General features: G+C 51.3%; 1 protein-coding gene across 17 annotated transcripts in view; it reads right to left on the reverse strand.

Annotated features, from left to right (window-relative positions):
- Window positions 1–1,093: 1,093 nt before the first annotated feature.
- FAM193B (family with sequence similarity 193 member B) overlaps window positions 1,094–19,537 on the reverse strand; it is a 30,839-nt gene continuing 12,395 nt past the window's right edge. For 3 of the 17 annotated variants that reach the window (XM_086410962.1, XM_086410966.1, XM_086410969.1), the window contains 9 exons: window positions 17,531–17,773; window positions 16,513–16,744; window positions 15,029–15,416; window positions 12,436–12,637; window positions 11,287–11,526; window positions 4,320–5,343; window positions 4,094–4,169; window positions 3,271–3,368; window positions 1,094–1,479 (listed from right to left, as the gene is read on the reverse strand). In XM_086410962.1, coding sequence (XP_086267088.1) covers window positions 3,272–3,368; window positions 4,094–4,169; window positions 4,320–5,343; window positions 11,287–11,526; window positions 12,436–12,637; window positions 15,029–15,416; window positions 16,513–16,744; window positions 17,531–17,773 — 2,502 coding nt within the window. In that variant the 3' untranslated portion in view covers window positions 1,094–1,479; window position 3,271. Of the gene's footprint in view, window positions 1,480–3,270; window positions 3,369–4,093; window positions 4,170–4,319; window positions 5,344–9,735; window positions 9,960–11,286; window positions 11,527–12,435; window positions 12,638–15,028; window positions 15,417–16,512; window positions 17,191–17,530; window positions 17,774–19,537 lie in introns of those variants that run through there. The other 14 variants (XM_086410964.1, XM_086410973.1, XM_086410972.1 and 11 more) reach the window with 9 other exon arrangements.

The following is a 19,537-nucleotide window of genomic DNA, read 5'->3' on the forward strand; positions in this document are numbered from 1 at the left end:
GGTGAAGGTGTAGCTGCTGCCACTGTCACTCCCCACATGAGCACAAGCTAAGAGCTGTTCTAGTAGAGAAAATGACATTGGAGGTGAGGATTTGGGACAAAAGTGTGTGTGAGCATTTCTGGCAAAACTATTATATTAAAATCTGAATTCACAAACAAGGTAAGACCCGTGGTGGGGAGCGGGGGATGAGGTAGTTTGCTTTACACAAGAGTTCATTCTTCTCTTAACACTCAGGTACTTTGGCTACACATCCATGCCCATTGTAAACTCAGATCTAACTTATAAAACTCCACCTTTACTTTTACCTCACCTTTCCCTGACAGCTTCAATCATCCAGGCTATAGGTATACACACAATCCACAAGGCCTCAAGACTTCCTGATGGTTTCTCACATTAGCTGTGCAGAGTCCAAGTCCCACCCCTCCAACTCGCCCATCTTGGAGGGAAGGAAACTAAGCCACAGTGTGGGGAAGGGGTTGCTAAGGGTTTCCATACTTATTAACAGGAGGAGGGGGCACAGATGCTACCGTCATACAGACCTATGCTTTAATCGTGTGTGTGTGTGCGTGTGCGCACGCTGTCATGTCTGATTCTTTGAGACCCGATGGACTATAGCCCACCAGGCTCCTCTATCCATGGAATTTTCCAGTTATAGAATACTGGATCATGTTGATGTTTGACAGAAAACAACAAAAGTCTGTAAAGCAATTATCCTTCGATTAAAAATAAAAGAACACTGGAGCAGGTTGCCACTTCCTACTCCAGGGATCTTCCTGACCCAGCGATCGAACCTGAGTCTCTTGCATCTCCTGCATCAGCAGGCCGAGTCTTTACCACTGCACCACCTGGGATCTTAGTTGGCCAAACTGAGCTCAGTAGTCTCTTTGCTGTCTTGGCTTTAATTCCTCATCCATAAAATGGGCTAATAGTTCTGCTTAGCACTGCTGACAGAATTAAGTGGAATTGATGCCAACCTCTTGCGGTAGCACGCGCTCAGGAAAGTTAATGACTAAGGCAGACTACAATGTCTCTGAGTACATCCTTCACCCTCATGCCCCACCCGGATGAGTAAACCTTCAATCAACACACCGACTCTGTGTCCAAATGTTGCTTTATCTTTCGGCAGGAAAGATTTTTCACAGTATCAAAAGTAAAGAATTGAAAAACAAGTAAAACAAAAACAAAAAACCAAACACAAAAAGAGCAGTGTTGGGCCAGCAGTACCATCAGCCCCCAAGCCCACAGGCCAGCCCAGCCTCCGGGCTCTGAGTGTGGAGGCTGCGTAGCACCAGGAAGCGGCTCTGCGGAGGTCCTGAGGGGCCCCAGCACGAACAGCATCTATTCAGCTTTTGGTTGGTCCAGGATGGTGGAGTGGGGAGTGGGGTCTTGGGCAGGTAGGTGGGGATGTGACGGAGAAAACTGTAGACCTTCGGCTGGCAGTTGGGGTCTCAGGACACCCTTAAGCTGGTCTGGCAGGGGCTGAGAAAACAGAAGAGTATGGCCACATGGTGAGAAACGGCCCCAAAGCAGCCTCCCTGTGCTGGCTCCGAGTCTCCACGGGTCCCCATGGAGGCAGGAACAGCTGCCTGCTATTTCTGTCCACTGGGCTGAAAACACTGAACAGACTTTCCCCATCACCTCCAGCAGAGGACGAAGGTTAAGACAGAACCCCCGCCCCACTGAACATCATCCTGAATCTCAAGGAATGAGGACAACACTTGAGGAACCCAGTCCCCCTGCTGTAGGCCAGGGTGGAGGAAGAGCCCAGCCTCTCCCATTGACCGTGGAGACGTCACCTATCTCTCAAGAATCCCACCTCGGCTCCAGATGCCTGGCCCAGGCTGGGTCTCCAGCCTGCACAGGCAGTGCTCTCACACACTCAGGGCTCACAGTCAAGGCTACGAGAAGGGTGGAGAAGGTCAAAGGAGGGCATTTATTGGGGAGCACCCCCGTCTTGAGAAAGAGATCAGTCAAGAGGGAGTGAGAGAAGATGGCTGGATGAGGCTTCCTACATGACAGGGGCACTGGGCTGGGAAAGGCAGTGTGACTTGTTTTCTCTGAAAAGGGGCAACAGATGAAGGTGCCTGGGGTTCTGGTAGCTCCTGGCTCCTGTGGAGGTGGTGAAGAAAGGCAGGATGGCACCCTGACCCTGGCAGAAGCTCCTGGGGGGCGTGGACATACTATGACAAAGGATCAGGGAGCCCAGGCCCACAGAGCAGAGGAGCTGAGGCGGGTCTGAGGACTATCCTGACTCTGGGTTAGTACAAACGTGACTAGCCTACAGGGAGCCCAGCCCTGGGCTGCCTGGGAAGCAGAGGCTAGTGTCAAGGGTGGGGGGGATCCTGACTCAAAAGGGGACTCAGGGACTCAGTCAAGGGTCCAAGAAGTCTGCTGCCCTGGCACTGGGGAAAGGAGAAAGGGACAAGAGAGGACGTCCTCCTGAGGGGTGAGCTCAGCCCACCTGCCCCAGCTCCCTACTGCCTTAAAGGCAGCTGTATGCTCACCAGCCTGAGAGGCCCGGCACTGGGCACGCATCTTAGGGTGAACTATGGCTCTGTACAGCCATTAAGCCCCAAGGCCTGCCAGCCAGCCAGTCTTCTCTTCTGCCCTGGGGGTTCCCAGCCCCACTGCCTTCTCAGTTTTCTGTTTTTAGCCTAGAACAACATCTGATATGTCAATATTTCAGATAAGACCACCTGTGCAGGTGGCTGGGAGGGGAGGCCAGAGCCCAGCTAGGGGCCAGGCTCTTCTTCCAGGAGGGAGCTTCAGTACCGGTTTCCTTATGGAACCCATCCTGTTTGAGGAAGAGGGCCCACCTAGCCTCTATGCCTAAATGACCTCCAAGGCCTTGGTCTAGCGGGACTGCCCTCCCACTGTTCTCTTGGGGCTGGGTCCGTTTTGCACGGCTTCAGCTGGGAAGCACCTTGTTAGCCTGCATAGAGGAGCCAGACCAGGCCAATGAGATTCAATCCTGAGGCCGATAATGTCAAGGGTGGGGGCAACCCTCTAAGGCCCATGGCCCCCTGGGCACTTTGGGAGGCGGCTGGTGAGGGAAGTTAAGAGGCCTGGCAGGGACACCCCAGGGGATGGCAGTGCTGGAAGGGCCCTTCAGGAACAAGGACAGGAGGGCTCTCAGGAGAGGAGATGGGGCTGGCAAAGCACCTAGTCCAACTCCCTGTGCCCCAGGGCGTGAAATGGCCTGGCAGTGGCACAAAACGTGGCAGAGCATGGGAAGAAGGGGTGCACGAAACACTCGAGGGGTCTTGATACCTCACTGAGCTGTGCTGGGAGTGGTTTTCTTGAGGCTGAAGTTGGTCCAATTCACAGCAACTTTCTGACGCGTCTGCTTTGCAGAATCCAGACAGAACCTGTCGGGTTTGGGAGATGCCCAGGCAGGGGGTGGGGTGGGGGCACAATCAAGAGGTTCTCTCTTCTCCCCACTGGACCTGCTTCCAGACCTGCGAGCCCTGGCCACTAAGGAAACCAGGTCAGCTCTGTACAACCCCTCGGACTCCCAGGTGTCTGGGTCTAACAGTATGGGGCTGCCCGATGAGATGCCCACATGCCTAAGGGGTAGTGTGTGAAGAGTGACCTGCCTTAGCATACAGCCGGCCTCCTCACCCTGGATTTTACTCTAGCTAAACTGGGATGTCTTCTGTTCCTCCCAGGATGATGTATTTCTCCTGCCCTCAAACCCTTTTCATTTTATCTGGCCCACTCATTCCTATTCCTCAGGTTTCAGTCTGGTTACCACCTCTTTGGGGAGGGCTGCCCTGGCCACCCCATCCTTCAGCTTGGCCACTCCTAGGCCCTAGCCCCATGCCTTTAACTCCTCTAATAGCTCTTATCACTGGACTGTATGTATATGGCTCTCTCCCCCTACCTAGATAAGACTCTGCCCCCAAAACTCAACCCAGGCAAGAACAAAGAAATGCACGTGAATAAAACTGGAGAAAGCCCTCGTTCTTGGGAACTGACATCCCTCCTGCTCCCAGTTCCTTACACCTTCCCAGATGATCCATCCTGGCTACCTGTGTCCCTACCTGGGGCAGGAGTCCACCATGAGTGGGAGAGCAGGCAGCCTCACACCTACCTCTTGAAGTACTCCACCTCCCGGTCAGTCTCATCCATCTCCACCCCATCCATGTCCTTGGGCAGGAACACATCGTCTAGGAAGACATAGCCAGGAGGGCTCAGTGCTCACAGCAGCCTCTGGGTCATGCTCCTGGGGCAATGCTGCTCACATGTAAGGACTGCCCTCCACCCCATGGCCTGGCTGGGTGGGGGTCGATCAGTCAGTCAGTTCCTGGTGCACTCACCCAAGGAGGAGGCTGACTTCTCCTGCTTGTTGCGGCTCCGGCGGCTGCGGCCCTTGCCCTGTTGCAAGCTCTGCGGCCTTGCTGGGCCTGGGGGCTGTACAGACTCCTGCTCCAGAGGCCGTGCCTTGGCTTCACCTGGCCAGTTTCGCCAGGAGTTGCCCTTCTCCTTGTCAGCTTTGGGGCTGTCAGCCCAGGCTGGTCCTGGTCGAGTCCCCTGGCTCCCTTCTCCAGCTTCAGCACAGCTGTCCACTCTGGGAGGCTCTGGGGCCTTGCTTGGCTGCTTGGGGCTAGGGGTCTGGCCCTTGGCACTGGGAGTCTCAAGGCAGGCTGGGGACTGGGAAGCTGGGCTCACCTCACTCTTCTTGGCCTGATTACCCTGTCTCTTGCCCTTCCGTGGCTTCCCACCTGAGGCCACAGGCTCAGGCAGCTCCTGCTTGCAACCAGGGGCCCCCTTTATGCTTGGTTCCTCAGAGCTAGGGTTACCTGGCTTGGGTGTCTTGACCCAGATCATCCGGGAAAGGTTGGGCACGGTGTTGAGTCTCCTCACTAGCCCATTCTCAGGGATGATACCAGGAGGGGGGCCCTTCACCTCTGTCCATGGTGGGTGGGGACTTCTCATTTCTGCCCATGGTGGGGCTGGCTCTCCTGGAGCTTGCAACATATGGTTCTGAGGGGAGCCCAAAGTCAAAGGGGACAGGTCAAGGTTAATGTCAGGCCTTTGCTCTGAGGAGCCACTGGGGTTTGAGGGGGCTAGACTCTGAGGTTTTGGCTCAGTGGCCCCTTCCTTAGAGAAGCCATTGCTGTCCACGCTGAGCTCACACATACTGAAGCTGGCACAGATGGAGTCCTTGACAGTGTTCTTGATCTCCTGCAGACGGCTGTTCAGAAAGCTGTTGACCCGATCCAGCTCCCGATCGGGCCACCCCAAAAGACTCTCCCTGGCAGGCCTCAGCTCCCGGCTTCCAGAAACACTACGATTTGCTTGCTTCAGAGCTTCTGCTGCCAACTGGGCCTTCTCTTTTTCCTGCCAAGACAAGAGGCAGTTTCAGCAGAGGCTTGGCAGCTGCCAGGCACAGTGTGACACCTGACACGTCTGCCTTCAGCCCAGCTTTCCCACTAACTGGCTAGAAGCAGGGCATGGCGATCCTGGCCTGCTCACCCTACAGTAACAAGGATGAAATGCAATCTGACAGGTACATGTCGTGGCGATGGAGGCAGTTACACTAACAGAGGGTAGGGTTTTTACAGCTTGTTCATCCAGGGCCCTAGAATCAGTCCTAGGGCCTAAAAAAGTTATAGGATCTCAAAAGGGATAGGATCTCCCTCCCAGGGATAAGCTTAAGCAATTCACTCACTTGCTGAGTCTCAGTGGACTCATCTGCAAAATGGGGACAGTAATTCTGGAGTGAAGTCCAAAGTGGGGATACGTGTAAGGAAGATTGCTACTATGGAGGCATTCTCTCCAATTCTGCAGGTGGCAGGAGAAAAAAAGCCATGACAACATGTAGGTCTTTCAAGAAGATAGATGTGGGGCTGTGAGATACCATGGTAGATCACACTGTTCTGGGTGGCTGGGAAATGTGTGTGCCCTCCTGAGGCTGCCTATGGGTACTATTGGAGAGGGCCAAGTTCCCATAGGAAGGCTACTCACTGCTTAGTTGGCCTCAAGGAATCAAGGGCACACCTAAAGCATGCCCAGTGGCAGACAAGGGGCCCCACAGCAAGAGGTAAAAGCAGCCCCTTTGCCCAGGTGAGGACCAGGAGGCTGAGGGAGGCTGGACTCTGCCACTCAGCATTGACAGTCAGATCGGGAGACTGAAAGCAAGTCTGTGGGCTCTGAGTCACCCCACCCCTAATCTGTGGCACCAGCTCTGCCCAACCTCAAGGCACCAGCAGGCTGAGGGGGCCTTTAGAGGGAGACAGGAGACAGTTTTCAAAAGCCAATGGGAATGAGGTGGTAGTGATGTGCTAGGGGCCAGATGACTTCATTTGGGAATGGAGGGGGAGGAACAGGAAAAGTTGTGTGAGAAGAGGGCTTGCCACCACAATGTCAACTTAAGGAGGGTGACTCTCTGCCCCAGGGGGCATACATTTATCCTCTCATCTTTTTAACAGGCTGGTTCTGTAGCTGACTAGGACCACAACTGTGGAACGTTGGACAAATCACTTATTCTCCCTGAACCTTACGATCTCCATTTATAAATTTGGGAGAAAAACAACCAACCTATTTATGTCACAGGGTCACCATCAGGACACCTCAGTGGGGGTGTGTCCCCTTCTCTGGGCAATAATCAGGCTGTAAGCCGTGGAGTTCAAGGCTACAGGCAAAGCTCTGAGGTCATGGCGATGGACAAAGAACTGGAAGGCCCTTTACTTTGCTCTTCTGTGCCAGAACAGCTCTGCTTTCATTTGTTAGGAATTGAGGGCTTGAGGACAATTTCAATTGCAGAAAAGACTTTTGCTGCTATACAAGTGTGAAACGACTGGTGTAGAGGGAATGATGCGGAATCATGTATAAGTTTGTAATCAGAGAAGGAAAAAGCATGGAACCACACATTTTTGCTATGTACCAAAAGCCTGGTACCTTCCCACGTTGCCTCATTCAATCCCCACAACTACCCTTGCTGTGTGATTATCCTCAGTTTATAGATGAGGAAACTCGACTTTGGAAAGAGTTAAGGAACTGATCCAAGATTACATGCTAGTTAAGTGGTGAGTCAGGAAAGCATACCCAGGGGTGATCTTCAGAAGTTCTCACGTTTTTCAGTATCATTTGACAATCATTTCTTGACCTGTGACCTTACATGAGGCACTGGGCTGGACTCTGGGCACTCTCTGTTCACTGACTTGAGTCTGCTGGGGGAGATGGACGTGCGAACAGGCTGTTTAATTCTGAGAGACAGTGTGAAAAGTAACAGGGGGAAAAAGCACAGGGTGCTCTGGGGACCCAGACTGGGCCATCAGGAGGTGCTTCCCAGAGGAGGCAATATCTCACTGAGCACTGAAGGGTAAGTGGGATTATCCTGGGACGTGTAAGACAAACATATTTTAGATAAAAAGTAGAAGAAAGGCTGGGAAATGGGAACACGCAGAATATTTAGGGAATGCAAATACTTAGAAGGCAGCTGGAGCACAGGTTTCTTTTGGGTGGAGTAGGGTGGGCTGGAAGGCCACAGGGGCAGACTGAGAGATGAAGCTGGCAAGCTAAGCAGGGGCTAGATCCTTAAGAGTCCCACAGGCCATATTTTATCCTAGATTTGAGCCTATGGGCAACGTTCAGTCACTGAAGGTTTTTTAAACAGTGCCAGTAGGGTAGAAAGAAGTGGATGGTGTGAGCTACTGGAGGGGGTCACATGGCCAGGACTGTTCGGTGACGGGTCGGGGAGAGAACGAGATGAGTCATGAAAACATTATCAACCATCACTACTGTTTCTGCAGCAACTACTCTGTTCCCTCTGCCCAACCTTTCTGTGCATCACTCCATTTCATTCTCACAAAAGCCTTGAATTTTAGGTTCTACCATTATTCTCATTTTATGGAGGAAGAAACTGAGGCTTAGAGGTTAAGTGATTTGCCCAAGGTCATACAGCAAGTATGGCAGAGCCGGGTTTCAAACTGGTCCAATTGCAAGGCCTGCTGCTCTCCATCACCATGATGTGGTCCTCCCCAGATGGCATCTGGGGTTCTGGTTGAGGCAACTAGGTGAATGGTGGTGCTATTAACTAGACAGACAACGGAGAAGGCAAAGTGGGCTCTTTCGGAGAAAGGTGACAAGCTCAGTTTGGGATACGCTGAGTTTGGGTACCTGTAGAATGTCCGTGAGGAGGTACCCACCAGGGTAGGATATGTCACTGTGAAGTGCAGGGAGAAACAGGGAGACATAATGACCTGGGAGGAAACACTATCCAGATGGCTCTCTCCCAGGGAGCTGTCTTTAAGGGGGAGGGCCAGGCAGAGGAAGACTTGCTCACAAAGGCGACAGGACAGAGGGCAGAGAGGAAGTGAGAAATGTAGAAAACATGGCCTCCCCTTTCCCTTTCCCTGCCCCAACTTGAATGAGGTTGGAGGGGTCAAACAAAACAGAGTTTGAAAAAGAGAATAAAGTTGAGATATACCTAGAAGGAAAGAAGATGGAACAGGAGAAAATGATTTGGCAACAAAGAAGTCACTAGTGGCTCTATGGAGGAGTGGAGGTAGAAGACAATTTGCAGTGAGCTGACAGGAGTAAATGCAGATGACGTTTTTGTGTGATGAGGAAAGAGACCGGGGTGGTTAAGAGAGGCTGTACGCTCAAAGGACAGTTTGCTTTCAAAAAACAGAGTACTGGGCACAGTGAGAGGCTGAAGCCACACAGCAGGAAGTGGTATTAGGCTGAGGAGGCAAGAAGGACAGCACAGGCTTTTGGTAGGAAAAGGGTTAACTCTTCCTTCATGCAAGAAGAACTCTGTAGGACAGTGCCTCTCCACTGGCTTTGAATCCTTGTTGAAACAGGAAGTGAGTTATCTGCCAAAAAGTAAGGTGGGGGTGGGGAGAGGCTGGCAGCTGGAGCAGAATGGAGGTCTACTGAGAGGCTGGGGTGAATGGAAGTGATGAGGATTTAGAAGACTAGAGAACAGCAAAGTGGGGGCTCAGGCAGGTGGGAGACTACTTGGCCAGGGTGCCAAAGACAGATTCAATCTAGCACCTCAAGGTGTAGGAGATAGGCAGGCTGGGGCTGAACCCAGGACTGTGGTTTTTCTAAGTGGGCATAATGGAAGGACAATGAGGAGCTGAGAGGACTGGTAGGAGAGTGAATGAATGATACTCAACGGATCTCAACTGGCCTGAGAAAGGAAGACAGGTGACAGACAGTCTTCTGGGGATGAAGAGGAGTGGTGGTGAGAGGTTACAGATGACAGGCCCAGGGTCGGTTTCAAAGGAGCGAGGGTTAGGACACTGAAGAGTCATGGCTGGAAATGGTACGAGGGAACAGAAAAATACCCAGCTTCGTCTGTCTCCCCAGGTGGGTAGTGGGTGGATGTCTTTCGTGGTGGAAGCTGTGTTTTTGGTGGATTGTAGCTAAGTCTGGGAGGTGACGGAGGGGTACTGTGGAGGAGGCTGATGTATAAACAGATAATGACCATGATCACTAGTTACAGGACATCAGAACTGCCTACTCTGTGTTGTATCCTGGCCTCTAGACTGGGTGGGGCAGATGGGAGCTATGCAGGCAGTTTCTGAACTGTGAATAGAGAATGATAAATGGCAGACTAGAGAGATGTGCGAGATGCAGCCACAGCACAGTGGATGTTACCTGAGGAAGACTGCGAAGGAGGAAACATCTGAACTGGGCTTGGGAGGAGGTTTTTAGAAGGGAAAGGAGAGGGCAGAGGTGAAGGAGAAAGGATATCCAGGCAGAAATTCATGAAAAACATACCAGGCCTGGGAACTGTGAAGTGTGTTCCCTGGGACCTAACCGGGAACCCACAGCCTTGGGAGGCCAGGAAAGGCCAGAGAGACCACTTCTGCCAACTGCACACTTCTGGCCAGGCAGTGCTGGCAAGGAGACAGCAAATGCCGACCATTTTCTGAAGGCAGTGGAAAGACCCTTTGGTTTACTACTTCAGGGTGCAGGGAAGGGGTCCTGGTTTGTCCTTTGAGCTGGAAAAAGATGGAGAAGCACTGCTGTTTTCCAGAGCACCAGGGCTGTTTGACCACCCAGGACCTGGAGCTAGCTGACTGTCAAACCCATTCTCTTCAGCTGCTGAGCTCCTGAGTGTGGCACTGTGCAGACACAGCTGGGGGCAGGCAGGCTAAGAGGTAATGAGGTGGCAGGGGACGAGTCATCAAGCTCTGCTGCTCGCCTGGCGGCAAGGCTGCCCGGGAACAGGTCCCCTGGTTCTGTCCTCAGCCTTCTGGGAGGAGTTCACTCAGTCCTTAGGATGGGTCATTCCCATGGTTTCAATTACATCTCCATGCCAGCAACTCCCAGCCCCACATCGCCATCTCCACTTGGACCTCTGAGAATCTCTGAGTCACTGTGCCCCAACTGAATTCCGTCTTCTGCCAATTCCACCTGTGCTCAGTAAAGCATGCCATCCTGCCAGCCACCCTGGCAAACACCTAGGAGGTACCCTGACTCTATCATCTCCTTGACCTGAAATCAAGAGATCGCCTGCCTCCTCTGAAAACTCCAGCTCTCCTGCTCTAGGCCCACTATTGATCACCTCTCCCCTGGCTCTTGGGTCTCTGGCCTGGAGGATCACTCCTTCAGGCTACCTTCCACATTGCTACACAGTCACCTTGGGAAGTCCATCTGGTGAGTGCATTGTGTGATTAAAGCCCTTGGGTGAACCCCCCTCAGCTGTAGGATCAAGTCAGAGCTCTTGAGCAATACCATTCCTCACTTCTGCTATCTGCCTGCCTTCTCCTGGGTGTGAGCTCTGGCTTCAAAAACTGCTGTGGATGTGCTCTGCCTGCTGCCAGGAGGGTCCTCCTGATTAATGTGTACTCACTCTCTACAACTCAGCTCTCCAGGCAGCCTGGTGATCTAGCCATTTCCAGTGCCTCAGGCAGGATGGGGACTTCCCCCATCCCAGCACTTGTTGCACAGTAATATGCTTGTCCAGTGTTGTTTCTCCACTGGACTGAGCTTTTCCAGGGTAAGAAGCTAACTGCATCATATTTGGCTCCAAGCATCTGCAGAAGTGTTTGCTGAATGAACATATGACTGACTGAAGCAAGTCCTAAGCTTTGAGGAAGCCAGCAAGTGGCTTCTGACGCCAGGATTTGTTTTTCCTCCAATCACTGGACCCCTGGCTCCCTTACCCCGATGCCTCCCAAACTCATTCAGACCTTCTCAGAGAAAAAAGCCCTGCCAAGGCCTTTGGCAGCCAGCACTATTCATGCCCGAGAAGTCCTGGGGGTTGGGGGTGAGGGAGTCCTCGGGGGAAAAGAGGTGGTAGAGCTGGGCTCCCCCCACACCCACCTTCTTTTTCAGCTTGTGCCGGGCCCGCTTGGCAGCCCTGGCGCTGTTGGGGACTTTGGGCTCCGTGCTGTTGATGAATTCCAGCAGCTCATCCACATCTCGATGATCCACGGCGGGCTCCCCAGGGATCCCGCCCAGGGCGCCCCCCTTCATGGGCAGCTCCTCTTTGCGCCTGGTCAGCCTTGAGCGAAGCTTCTCTCGGATCTCGGTATAATTCCGACTCGTCGGGGCAGCGGGTGGCTGGGGGAGGGGAGGTGCTGACGTTACACCCTGGGCCTGGGAAGCCCGGAGCACTCCCACCCGCGGGCACCAAGCATGTGGTGAGAAGTAAGACAACTGTTCTTTCTACCACAGCCACAGAGGCCAAATGGCTTCGCCCTCAGCCAGGCTCGGAGCCAAGGCAGCGGTGGGCGGAGTGGGAGGTATGCAGCAGTGTTGCGAGCACACTGACTTGGGAGCCAGGAAAGCAGGTTTGAGCCCAGGCTTCGTCACTCGGAAGCTGTATGACCTTGGGCAGGTTCACTGAGTCTTTGTGAGCCTCAATTTTGTCATCTCTAAAATGAGGATAACAACTTCTAGCTCAAAGGCGACCAGCAACATAACTGCTTGAATTTCTTCTGTCCTCAACTGCTCTCCCCTAGCCAGAAGCCCTTTCCTCTTCACCTTATGAGACTTCTGAACTGCTTTCTCCCCGTCCAGAGACAGCCTGTACTCTGCTATGAGCCTCCTTCCTGGCGCCATCTGTGCTCACGGCCTGTCCCCTGCCTGGCTCCCACACTGGGGACTGAGAGTCTTGGCTTCCACTCTGCCTTCATCACGCACAAGCCTTCACTTCTCTGTGATTATGCACATTATGTATACATACTCATCAGAATCATAGCTTTCCTCTGCCACTTCCTTTCTTTTTGCCTAAGGAAAAAATGTCAATCTTAAGAGAAACCACGAGAAGAGCAAAGGTAGCAAACTTGAAAAATCTCTACCTCATCCATATGCCGTGAGGATCTAGCAAGCAGGTGCTGGTGAGGACTCACAGGGTCCAAGCACAATTATTAGCTCCAAGAGCAAGTGGGGCCCTGGGAAGAGCAAGGTACTCCCCTGGCTCCCCTCGGCTGGCTCCCAGCCTGCTCTGGCCTGGGAAGGCTCACTCACCGCATTGTGGCCGAAGAACTCACAGTAGCAGCAGTCACAGAACTTCCCATCTCGCTGGTGGGTGGAGGACGAGGTGCAGGAGCTACGCTCCGAGCTGCTGTCCTCTTCCTCGCCCAGCCCCTCGTCTGCCTCGCACGGCTGGGGAAGCTGGCACGTCAGGCCACTGTGGGTAAACTTGTGCCCCTTGCACCCAGGGTCCCTGCTGAATTGGGAGAAAAGACAGGCCCAAAGGTGAGGAAAGGCAGGGCAGGAGCACGCTGTGAGGAGCCTGGGGAGCAGCCCCACCATCGCCTTCATCTGCCTCATCCCACAAAGACCAAGGCAGGCAAACAGAATGAGCCCCTTTTAAGAACAAGGCAAACACCCCCGCTGTTCCTCAGGGCCCCCCCCAGTGGCACTGTTCTGGAAAGGTTCCCCGTGCTTCCCCTCCCCAAGTCTACCACATGAGCCTTCTGGACTCTGAGGTGCCAAGTATACCTCTATCACACACTATAGTGACGGTCTATTTACCCATCTGTCTTCCAGACCAAAGTGTGCATTCCCTGAAGATATGGACTATGCCACTTTTTTTTTTTTTATGCCACTTCTGTTTTTGGGTCCCAGTGTGTACACAAGCCTATCCACAGTAAGTGCTCAGGAAGTAGGTGTCTGAACAGATTAGTGGGCTGATGGTTCCTTGGAACATCCAAAGGAGGCCGACGTCCTTTCCTTCTCTACGGTTCCCCCCACCCTGACACTGTGGGTTTGTTTTTGGCCATACCATGTGGCTTCTGGGATATTAGTTTCCTGACCAGGGATTGAATCCGGGCCCCTGACAGTGGATATGACAGTGGACCATGCTCAAAGGTCCTTCTGATTGAGATCGCACCACTGCACAGAGCTGCCTTAGCCATGTCTTGAGGTTAGGAGAGCAAATGTACCTTGTGGGCCATATTTTGAGCTACTGTTTGTGCCAGGTATTGTACACAGCAAATCATTTCTAACAATCCCCAAATCCTGCAAAACAGGTTTTGCCATCCCCACGCTGCAACAGAAGAGACCAAGGCTCAGGGTGCTTCACCGTTTTGCCCAAGGAGCAGCTAGGACTCACCCTCCCACTGCACTGCTCTGCTCTGCTCTGCCTCTGGACTTCAGCAAGCATCTTGTAATATGGACTAATTTCCCAGGGTAAGGAAAGGTCTGAAAGGTCCCAGAATTCGTGCTAGAAGAGTCAGAGTCCTGGGTTGGCCATCAGCAGTGGGAATGCTCCAGGGCTGATGCCAAAGGGTGCCAGGAGGAAGGGTGGGACAAGAACAGCCAAGGAGGTTCCCTGGGGCAGGAATCATTATCAAAGTGCTCAGAGGACTTTCCTGGTGGCCCAGTGGTTAAGACTTCCCACTTCCACTACAGGGGGCATGGATTCAATCCCAGGTTGGGAACTAAGATCCTGCATATTGGGTGGTGCAAAATAAAAAGGTGCTTAGAGAAGCTTAACCCCAACTGACCATTATTCATCTACTGTATTAGCAGTTAAAAATTCCTAGTGCTTTAATACTGGTGGTTACATCAATTTGGAGACCCCTTTGGAAAGCAATTTTTCAATATGTATTAAGAGCCTTTCTCAATAAAATAAAAGCAAAAAATCCCTCATATCATTTAAACTGAGAACTTTTTTCACTGACAGATCTATTCCAAGGAGAAAAATCCAAAAGAGTGAAAAGCTTTAGGCAAAGATGTTATTTATGTTAAAATGCTATATGCCATGCTGGGATGACCTAAATGTTCAGCAACTGGAGAACAGCAAAGAATTTCCCAGCCTTTAAAGCTGAGGTTCAGAAGCCATGTAGGAACCTAATAGCACTAAGTGAAACCGGACAACGAAAAACCACACAGACACCACCACTACCACACGGGAAAGCTACTCAAGAGAAAACTGCCAGGAGTGCTGTATCGGGGTGGTGGGGTTTTAGAGGCAAATAGAAACACATCATCAACACACATCTGATTTATAAAAGACAGATCTTCTCCAAAGAACTGTATCTTTCAAATATATATTAAAACAAACTTTTTCAGTACTTAAGAGTTAATTCTAGGAATCTACTTTAAGGACAGAACTCCTGACATTTGAGTGTAAGGATGCTTATTACAGTCTACAAAAAAATCTACAAATGCCTGAATATCCAGGAATAGGGTAATGATAAAATAAATTATGCCACAGCTGTACAATAAAACATGTGCCCACTGAAAAAGCTTTTGAAGAATTTTAACTAGGGAAATGATGATGGTATAATGTTAAAAAGTAACCACACAAAAATAATACAGAATGTGGACCTCATTTTGTTATGGATATATAGAAACGTCAAAAAAAGAAAACATATTGTGGTGTTAAAGTTTATCTTTAGGTTGCCAGGAATTTTTTTCTTCTTTCATGTATTTAAAATTTTCATACATTTATAAATTTTCCCAAGTTTAAAAAAAATTAACATATTCCTTTCATATCTGGAAAGACTATAGAAAAAACATAAACAGAGTATACCCTTTAATTTCCACCCCAAAGTTTTCCCCAAACTCTTAAGTTCAAGTCGTCAGGGAGTTTGCTCTTTGTGCCACTCACCTGTGAGTGCTAGGGAGCTGCTGAGAGCTGGGTGGTGGGAGGAGGGGCCCGCTGCAGTGCCCGCTGCAGTGACCACTACAGGGGTGGCTGCAACCCGAGAATGGAGGAGGCATCTTCAGGAGCGGCATGCTGGTGGAGGGAAGGTGGGGGCTCTGACATGGCCCTGGGGTGTGGGGGGCAGCAGCCACGGCAACAGGGCATTCTGAAACCTGGGCAGGGAAATGCACTGCTGGGGTGGTGGGCAGCAGGTGCGGGTGGGGTGGTGAGCCAAAGGATCCGGGGTGAGATGGGATCAGCGGCGCTGGTTGGGGGTGGTGGCCGGTGGGGCTGTTAGGTGGAGCAGTGAGGTCTGAGTGCCGGTGGTGCTCCGAGATGGGGAAAACCTCACCTGTGGGCGGATGGGGGAGAGAGGTGTCAGAGTGGGAGCCCAGATCCTGGGAAGGAGGCCCAAGGGCTCACTGCTACAGCAGCCTGCTTACTGTAACCAGAGGCAACATGCCTAGGCACAGTCTCTCAGCATGGTAGACCCATGAGCTTTTGGAAAAGCCTAGCGGTACCTTAGGTTGGAGAGATTTCTCTGCAGGCAGCAGTTGGACAGGCTGAAGATGGCCAGGCCTGAGGGAGAAGGCACCAGGAAGGCCAGTCCCATGCAAGGTCATAAAACTTTTTCTGGGCATTAACAGGGGTTGTATGTTCTATCTTTGAGTGCTTCTCTAGGACCTGTCTGACAAGGCTCTGCTTCTGGGCCATGTGCATCAAGGCAGCTAGGATATGCCAGACTTTTGGGCGGCCCCAAATTTCAGAGGACAAGTGGGAAAGCACTTTGACGACTCTCTCTGGCTCATGCACCAAAATAACTGGAATTATGTATCGCTCCACTCACAATTCTGGGGGTAGCACCCCTTTGAAGAACTCAGGTCCTCCATTTAAAAGTAGACAGTAATTCATATTTAGAAAGTACAGCAATAACTCAAGATTTTTTCTTTGGGTTGCTAAGCATTATCCCAGGGTCTAAAAAAGGCTTACACAGCTGCATAACTGGCTAATAATCAATGCAGCTCACACTGCCAATCTCGTGTGGACGCAAGTGCAGTGCTTTTATAAAAGCACCCATCCCTTGGATGGAGAAGAGGAGATACTCAGGCCCTCTGTGCTGCTGCAGCAGTCAGGTGACCTGAGTTCTAATTCCGTAAAGGCCCTTGCAGACTTCACTTTCTCTTCAGCCAATGCTTACCAGGTCCCCTCTTGGATCCAATGGGAACAATTATCAGAGCCAATGCCAGCAGTATTTTTCGAGTTCAGAATCTTGGGGAAAGGATTCCTACCAAGATAGTCAAGGGCTAGATTCCCTACTTGGCTTCCACCAGAACAGCTCCACTTTTATTTATTTTAATAACCTATCTGATTTGTTTGAACAAAATGGTTATGAAAACACAACTCTCTCCATTTATGGAGAGAGCTCTCTTCTGAGCTTGGAGACTCACCAGGGATTGTAGGAGGGCTCCCGAGTGAGCCACCTGGCATGGCCCCACTGGAGTGCGGGGAGTTCCAGAGGCCCGAGAGCTTATGTGCTGACAGGAACGAACTAGGATCCCAGTCCCCTGAGTTCCCATGGCAGGAGGAGGACGAGGAAGAGGACGATGAAGAGGAGGACGAAGAGGAATGAGAATCACCCCCACAAGACTGTGATTTGCAGGATGTGTGTGACAAGGAGATCTGGGGAAGAAAAAGGCTCATGGTAAAACAGTAAACATCAGGGCTGGCCCTCTGCTGCCTTGGCTTCCCCAGGGGCACCTCCCACCAACTGTGGGAATGGCCCAGTTCCCACAACTCCAGGTGCAAGGGCAAACATGGGCCAGGCCTTTGCCAAGAGGGGCTGCAGTGCTCCCTGTGAAGTGAAGTATGTGGATGTGATGAGAGATTCTGGTAGTGGCAGAGACTGCCTGTCAGCTGTGGCCTTTGGGGAGTCCTGAGAGCTGCCAAGGAGAGGAAAAAGGTCTTTAAGTCAGGAGTCCTGAAGCTGAACTGATTCTGGGTTAGAGAGAGGGACTGAGGGGAATGAAAAATGAGGAGTCTGACCTCTGTGATTCAGGAGATGGCAGTTAGATGGGGCATCTTGGAAGCCTTCTAACAGAGGCATTGCAGACCCTCAAACTGACCTTTGCCTTCCATGTCATACCGGTTGGTTTTTGAGCTGCCACAGAGCTGAAGGCAGCACAGTCACAGGGAGGGTCAGGATCTCGATCTACCAGTGCCTCCAAGCCGGCCATCACACGGTGCACTGTCCTTGGGGGCTGGTGGGCTGCCTGAAACCTCTCTTTTCTTCCCCCAAATGTGGGCCACAAGCTGCTAATGCTGTATGGTGCAGCCTCTTTGGCACCTGGGCGAAAGTGCTGCCTGAGGACAGCCACCTGAGCACAAGGCAGCCACAGCTCAACAGCCTGACTTCTCTGGGCAGGCAGCACTCCTGCATTCAGGGACCCCTTCTCAGCGGTTACCTACCGCCACTGCATGTTCTCGACCTGTCTGCCTTTCATCTTCCTCCATGCTCTTTCGGCAACTCTGGCAGACCCACAGAGGCATCTCGCCTAGGAGATTCTTGACGAGCTTTGGCATGAAGTCAGGGGGCAGCTTCTCACCCTGCAACACCAGTCCGTTCTGGGAAGGGCCTTCTTCCCAGCCTTTGCGTTCCCGGTGACACAGCAGGCAGCAAGTCTGCACAGACTGGCTGGTGGTAGGGGGAACCTGTCCAACAGACAGAAACAGGGTTTCCCAGAAGGGGAAAGGTTCTGCTTAGAAACAATATTAACAATACTGATGATATCACTTATTATGTGCCAGGCACTGGGTTAGGCACTTTATTTACCCAATTTTAGTTCTGGTAAACAGCTCTGCAAACTGTGTTATTATTCTCATCTTTTTTTTTTTTTTGAAAAGAAGAAACATTTCAAGAAGAAGTCAAATAAGTTGCCCAAGGTTATAGAGGGAGTGAGTGGTTGAACCCTATAGAATTTGAACCCCAGTGAGGATGACTCCAAAGCTCATGCTCAAATGCCCTAGTGCCCCAAAGTCTCCAGATCCTGAAGGTTAATGAGTCGGCCCTTCCTGCTGTGGCATGTCTGGGAGAGGTCACAATTCTTGGGCTGTCTGTGAAGTCTACAGACCAATCCTCACCTGAAAGGAAAAAAAATGCTTTCAGTTAACGCAGTTTGGGAGACCATGTGGGATTCCCAAAGAGCTGCACAATTCCATTAGGATCACAGGAGCATTCTGGAAGAGCCAAAGAGTATCAACTCAGCTGAAAACCGAGCTGGAGGGTAAGGCAGATCCAGGGGCTTCTGAGAAGCAGGGAGGTGTGGTGAAAAACCCCTGGGCTTTAGGTGTCAGACTGACATGAATTCTAATCCCTCCCTGACCACAAATGAGCTGGGTGACCTTGAGCAAGTTATTTAACTTCTGATTTCCTACCTACTGCGCAGAGCTGTTATGAGGGGGGGTGCATAAACAAGGAAAGTGCCTAGCCCTGTGCATGCCCATAGTACAGTCCCAGTATACAGTCATCATTATTTTTCCTTTTTCCTTCTAGGACAAAGCTGACCTAGAAATATAAGTCTATAGGTTTTCTGTCACACTGAGGGAGTGGCTTGAGAGACTGATTGTGTCTAATGACCCCATTAATGGCTTTCCTATATCCTGCAACTTTGCATTGTAGTCCCTTCTCACTCTGACAATCATGTCACTTTCTTTGGCCAACGAATGTCAGCAAACATGCTGCCAGCATGAGCTTGAAAAGTGTGTATGCATTTCTACTTGCTCCCTTGCATGGCTGGACTTGCTCGCTCCTGCACCTCTGCCATGCCACATAAGCATGACCAGGCTAGCTGCTGGAGGGATGTGAGAGACCTGTGGGGAAAACTGAGTCTTCCCAGCTGACTGGCCGGTAGATCAGATACATGAGTATAGCTGAGATCAGCCAAGTATGCCCCAATCAGCAGAAACACCCAGTCAACCAAGAGACTCATGACAAATAATAAATGGTATTGTCTTAAGCCACTAAGTTTTGGGGTGGTTTGTTGCACATAATAGTTAACTGATATACCTTCCAAACTTACCCACCACTAGGCAAAACATATTTGCAGAGGCCTAAGCAAAGGAATAATACAAGTATCACTTTCATCCTACCAATAAAATAAATGGCATCATCTTTTTCAAATAAAATCACCTTCTCACAATAAGTTGGCATCAGGGTATCCTTAAATTTGTAATGTTACAATTACACTGACCTGGGTCCCTGGTTTCTAGAAAAAGAAAGGAAACAGTAGTACCAGAAGCATGTGTGTTTGAGCCTGTGTGTGTGTGCTCAGTCGCCCAGTCATGTCCGACTCTTTGCGACCCTGTGGACTGAAGCCCACCAGGCTCCTCTGTCCATGGAATTTTCCAGGCAAGAATACTGGAGTGGGTTGCCATTTCTTCCTCTAGGAGATCTTCCTGACCCAGGGACTGAACCAC

This window comes from Bos grunniens, chromosome 7 (genome assembly GCF_055505025.1).
Source record: "Bos grunniens cultivar Pamir isolate PY7600 chromosome 7, Bosgru_T2T1.0, whole genome shotgun sequence".
Classification (NCBI taxonomy): Eukaryota; Metazoa; Chordata; class Mammalia; order Artiodactyla; family Bovidae; genus Bos; species Bos grunniens.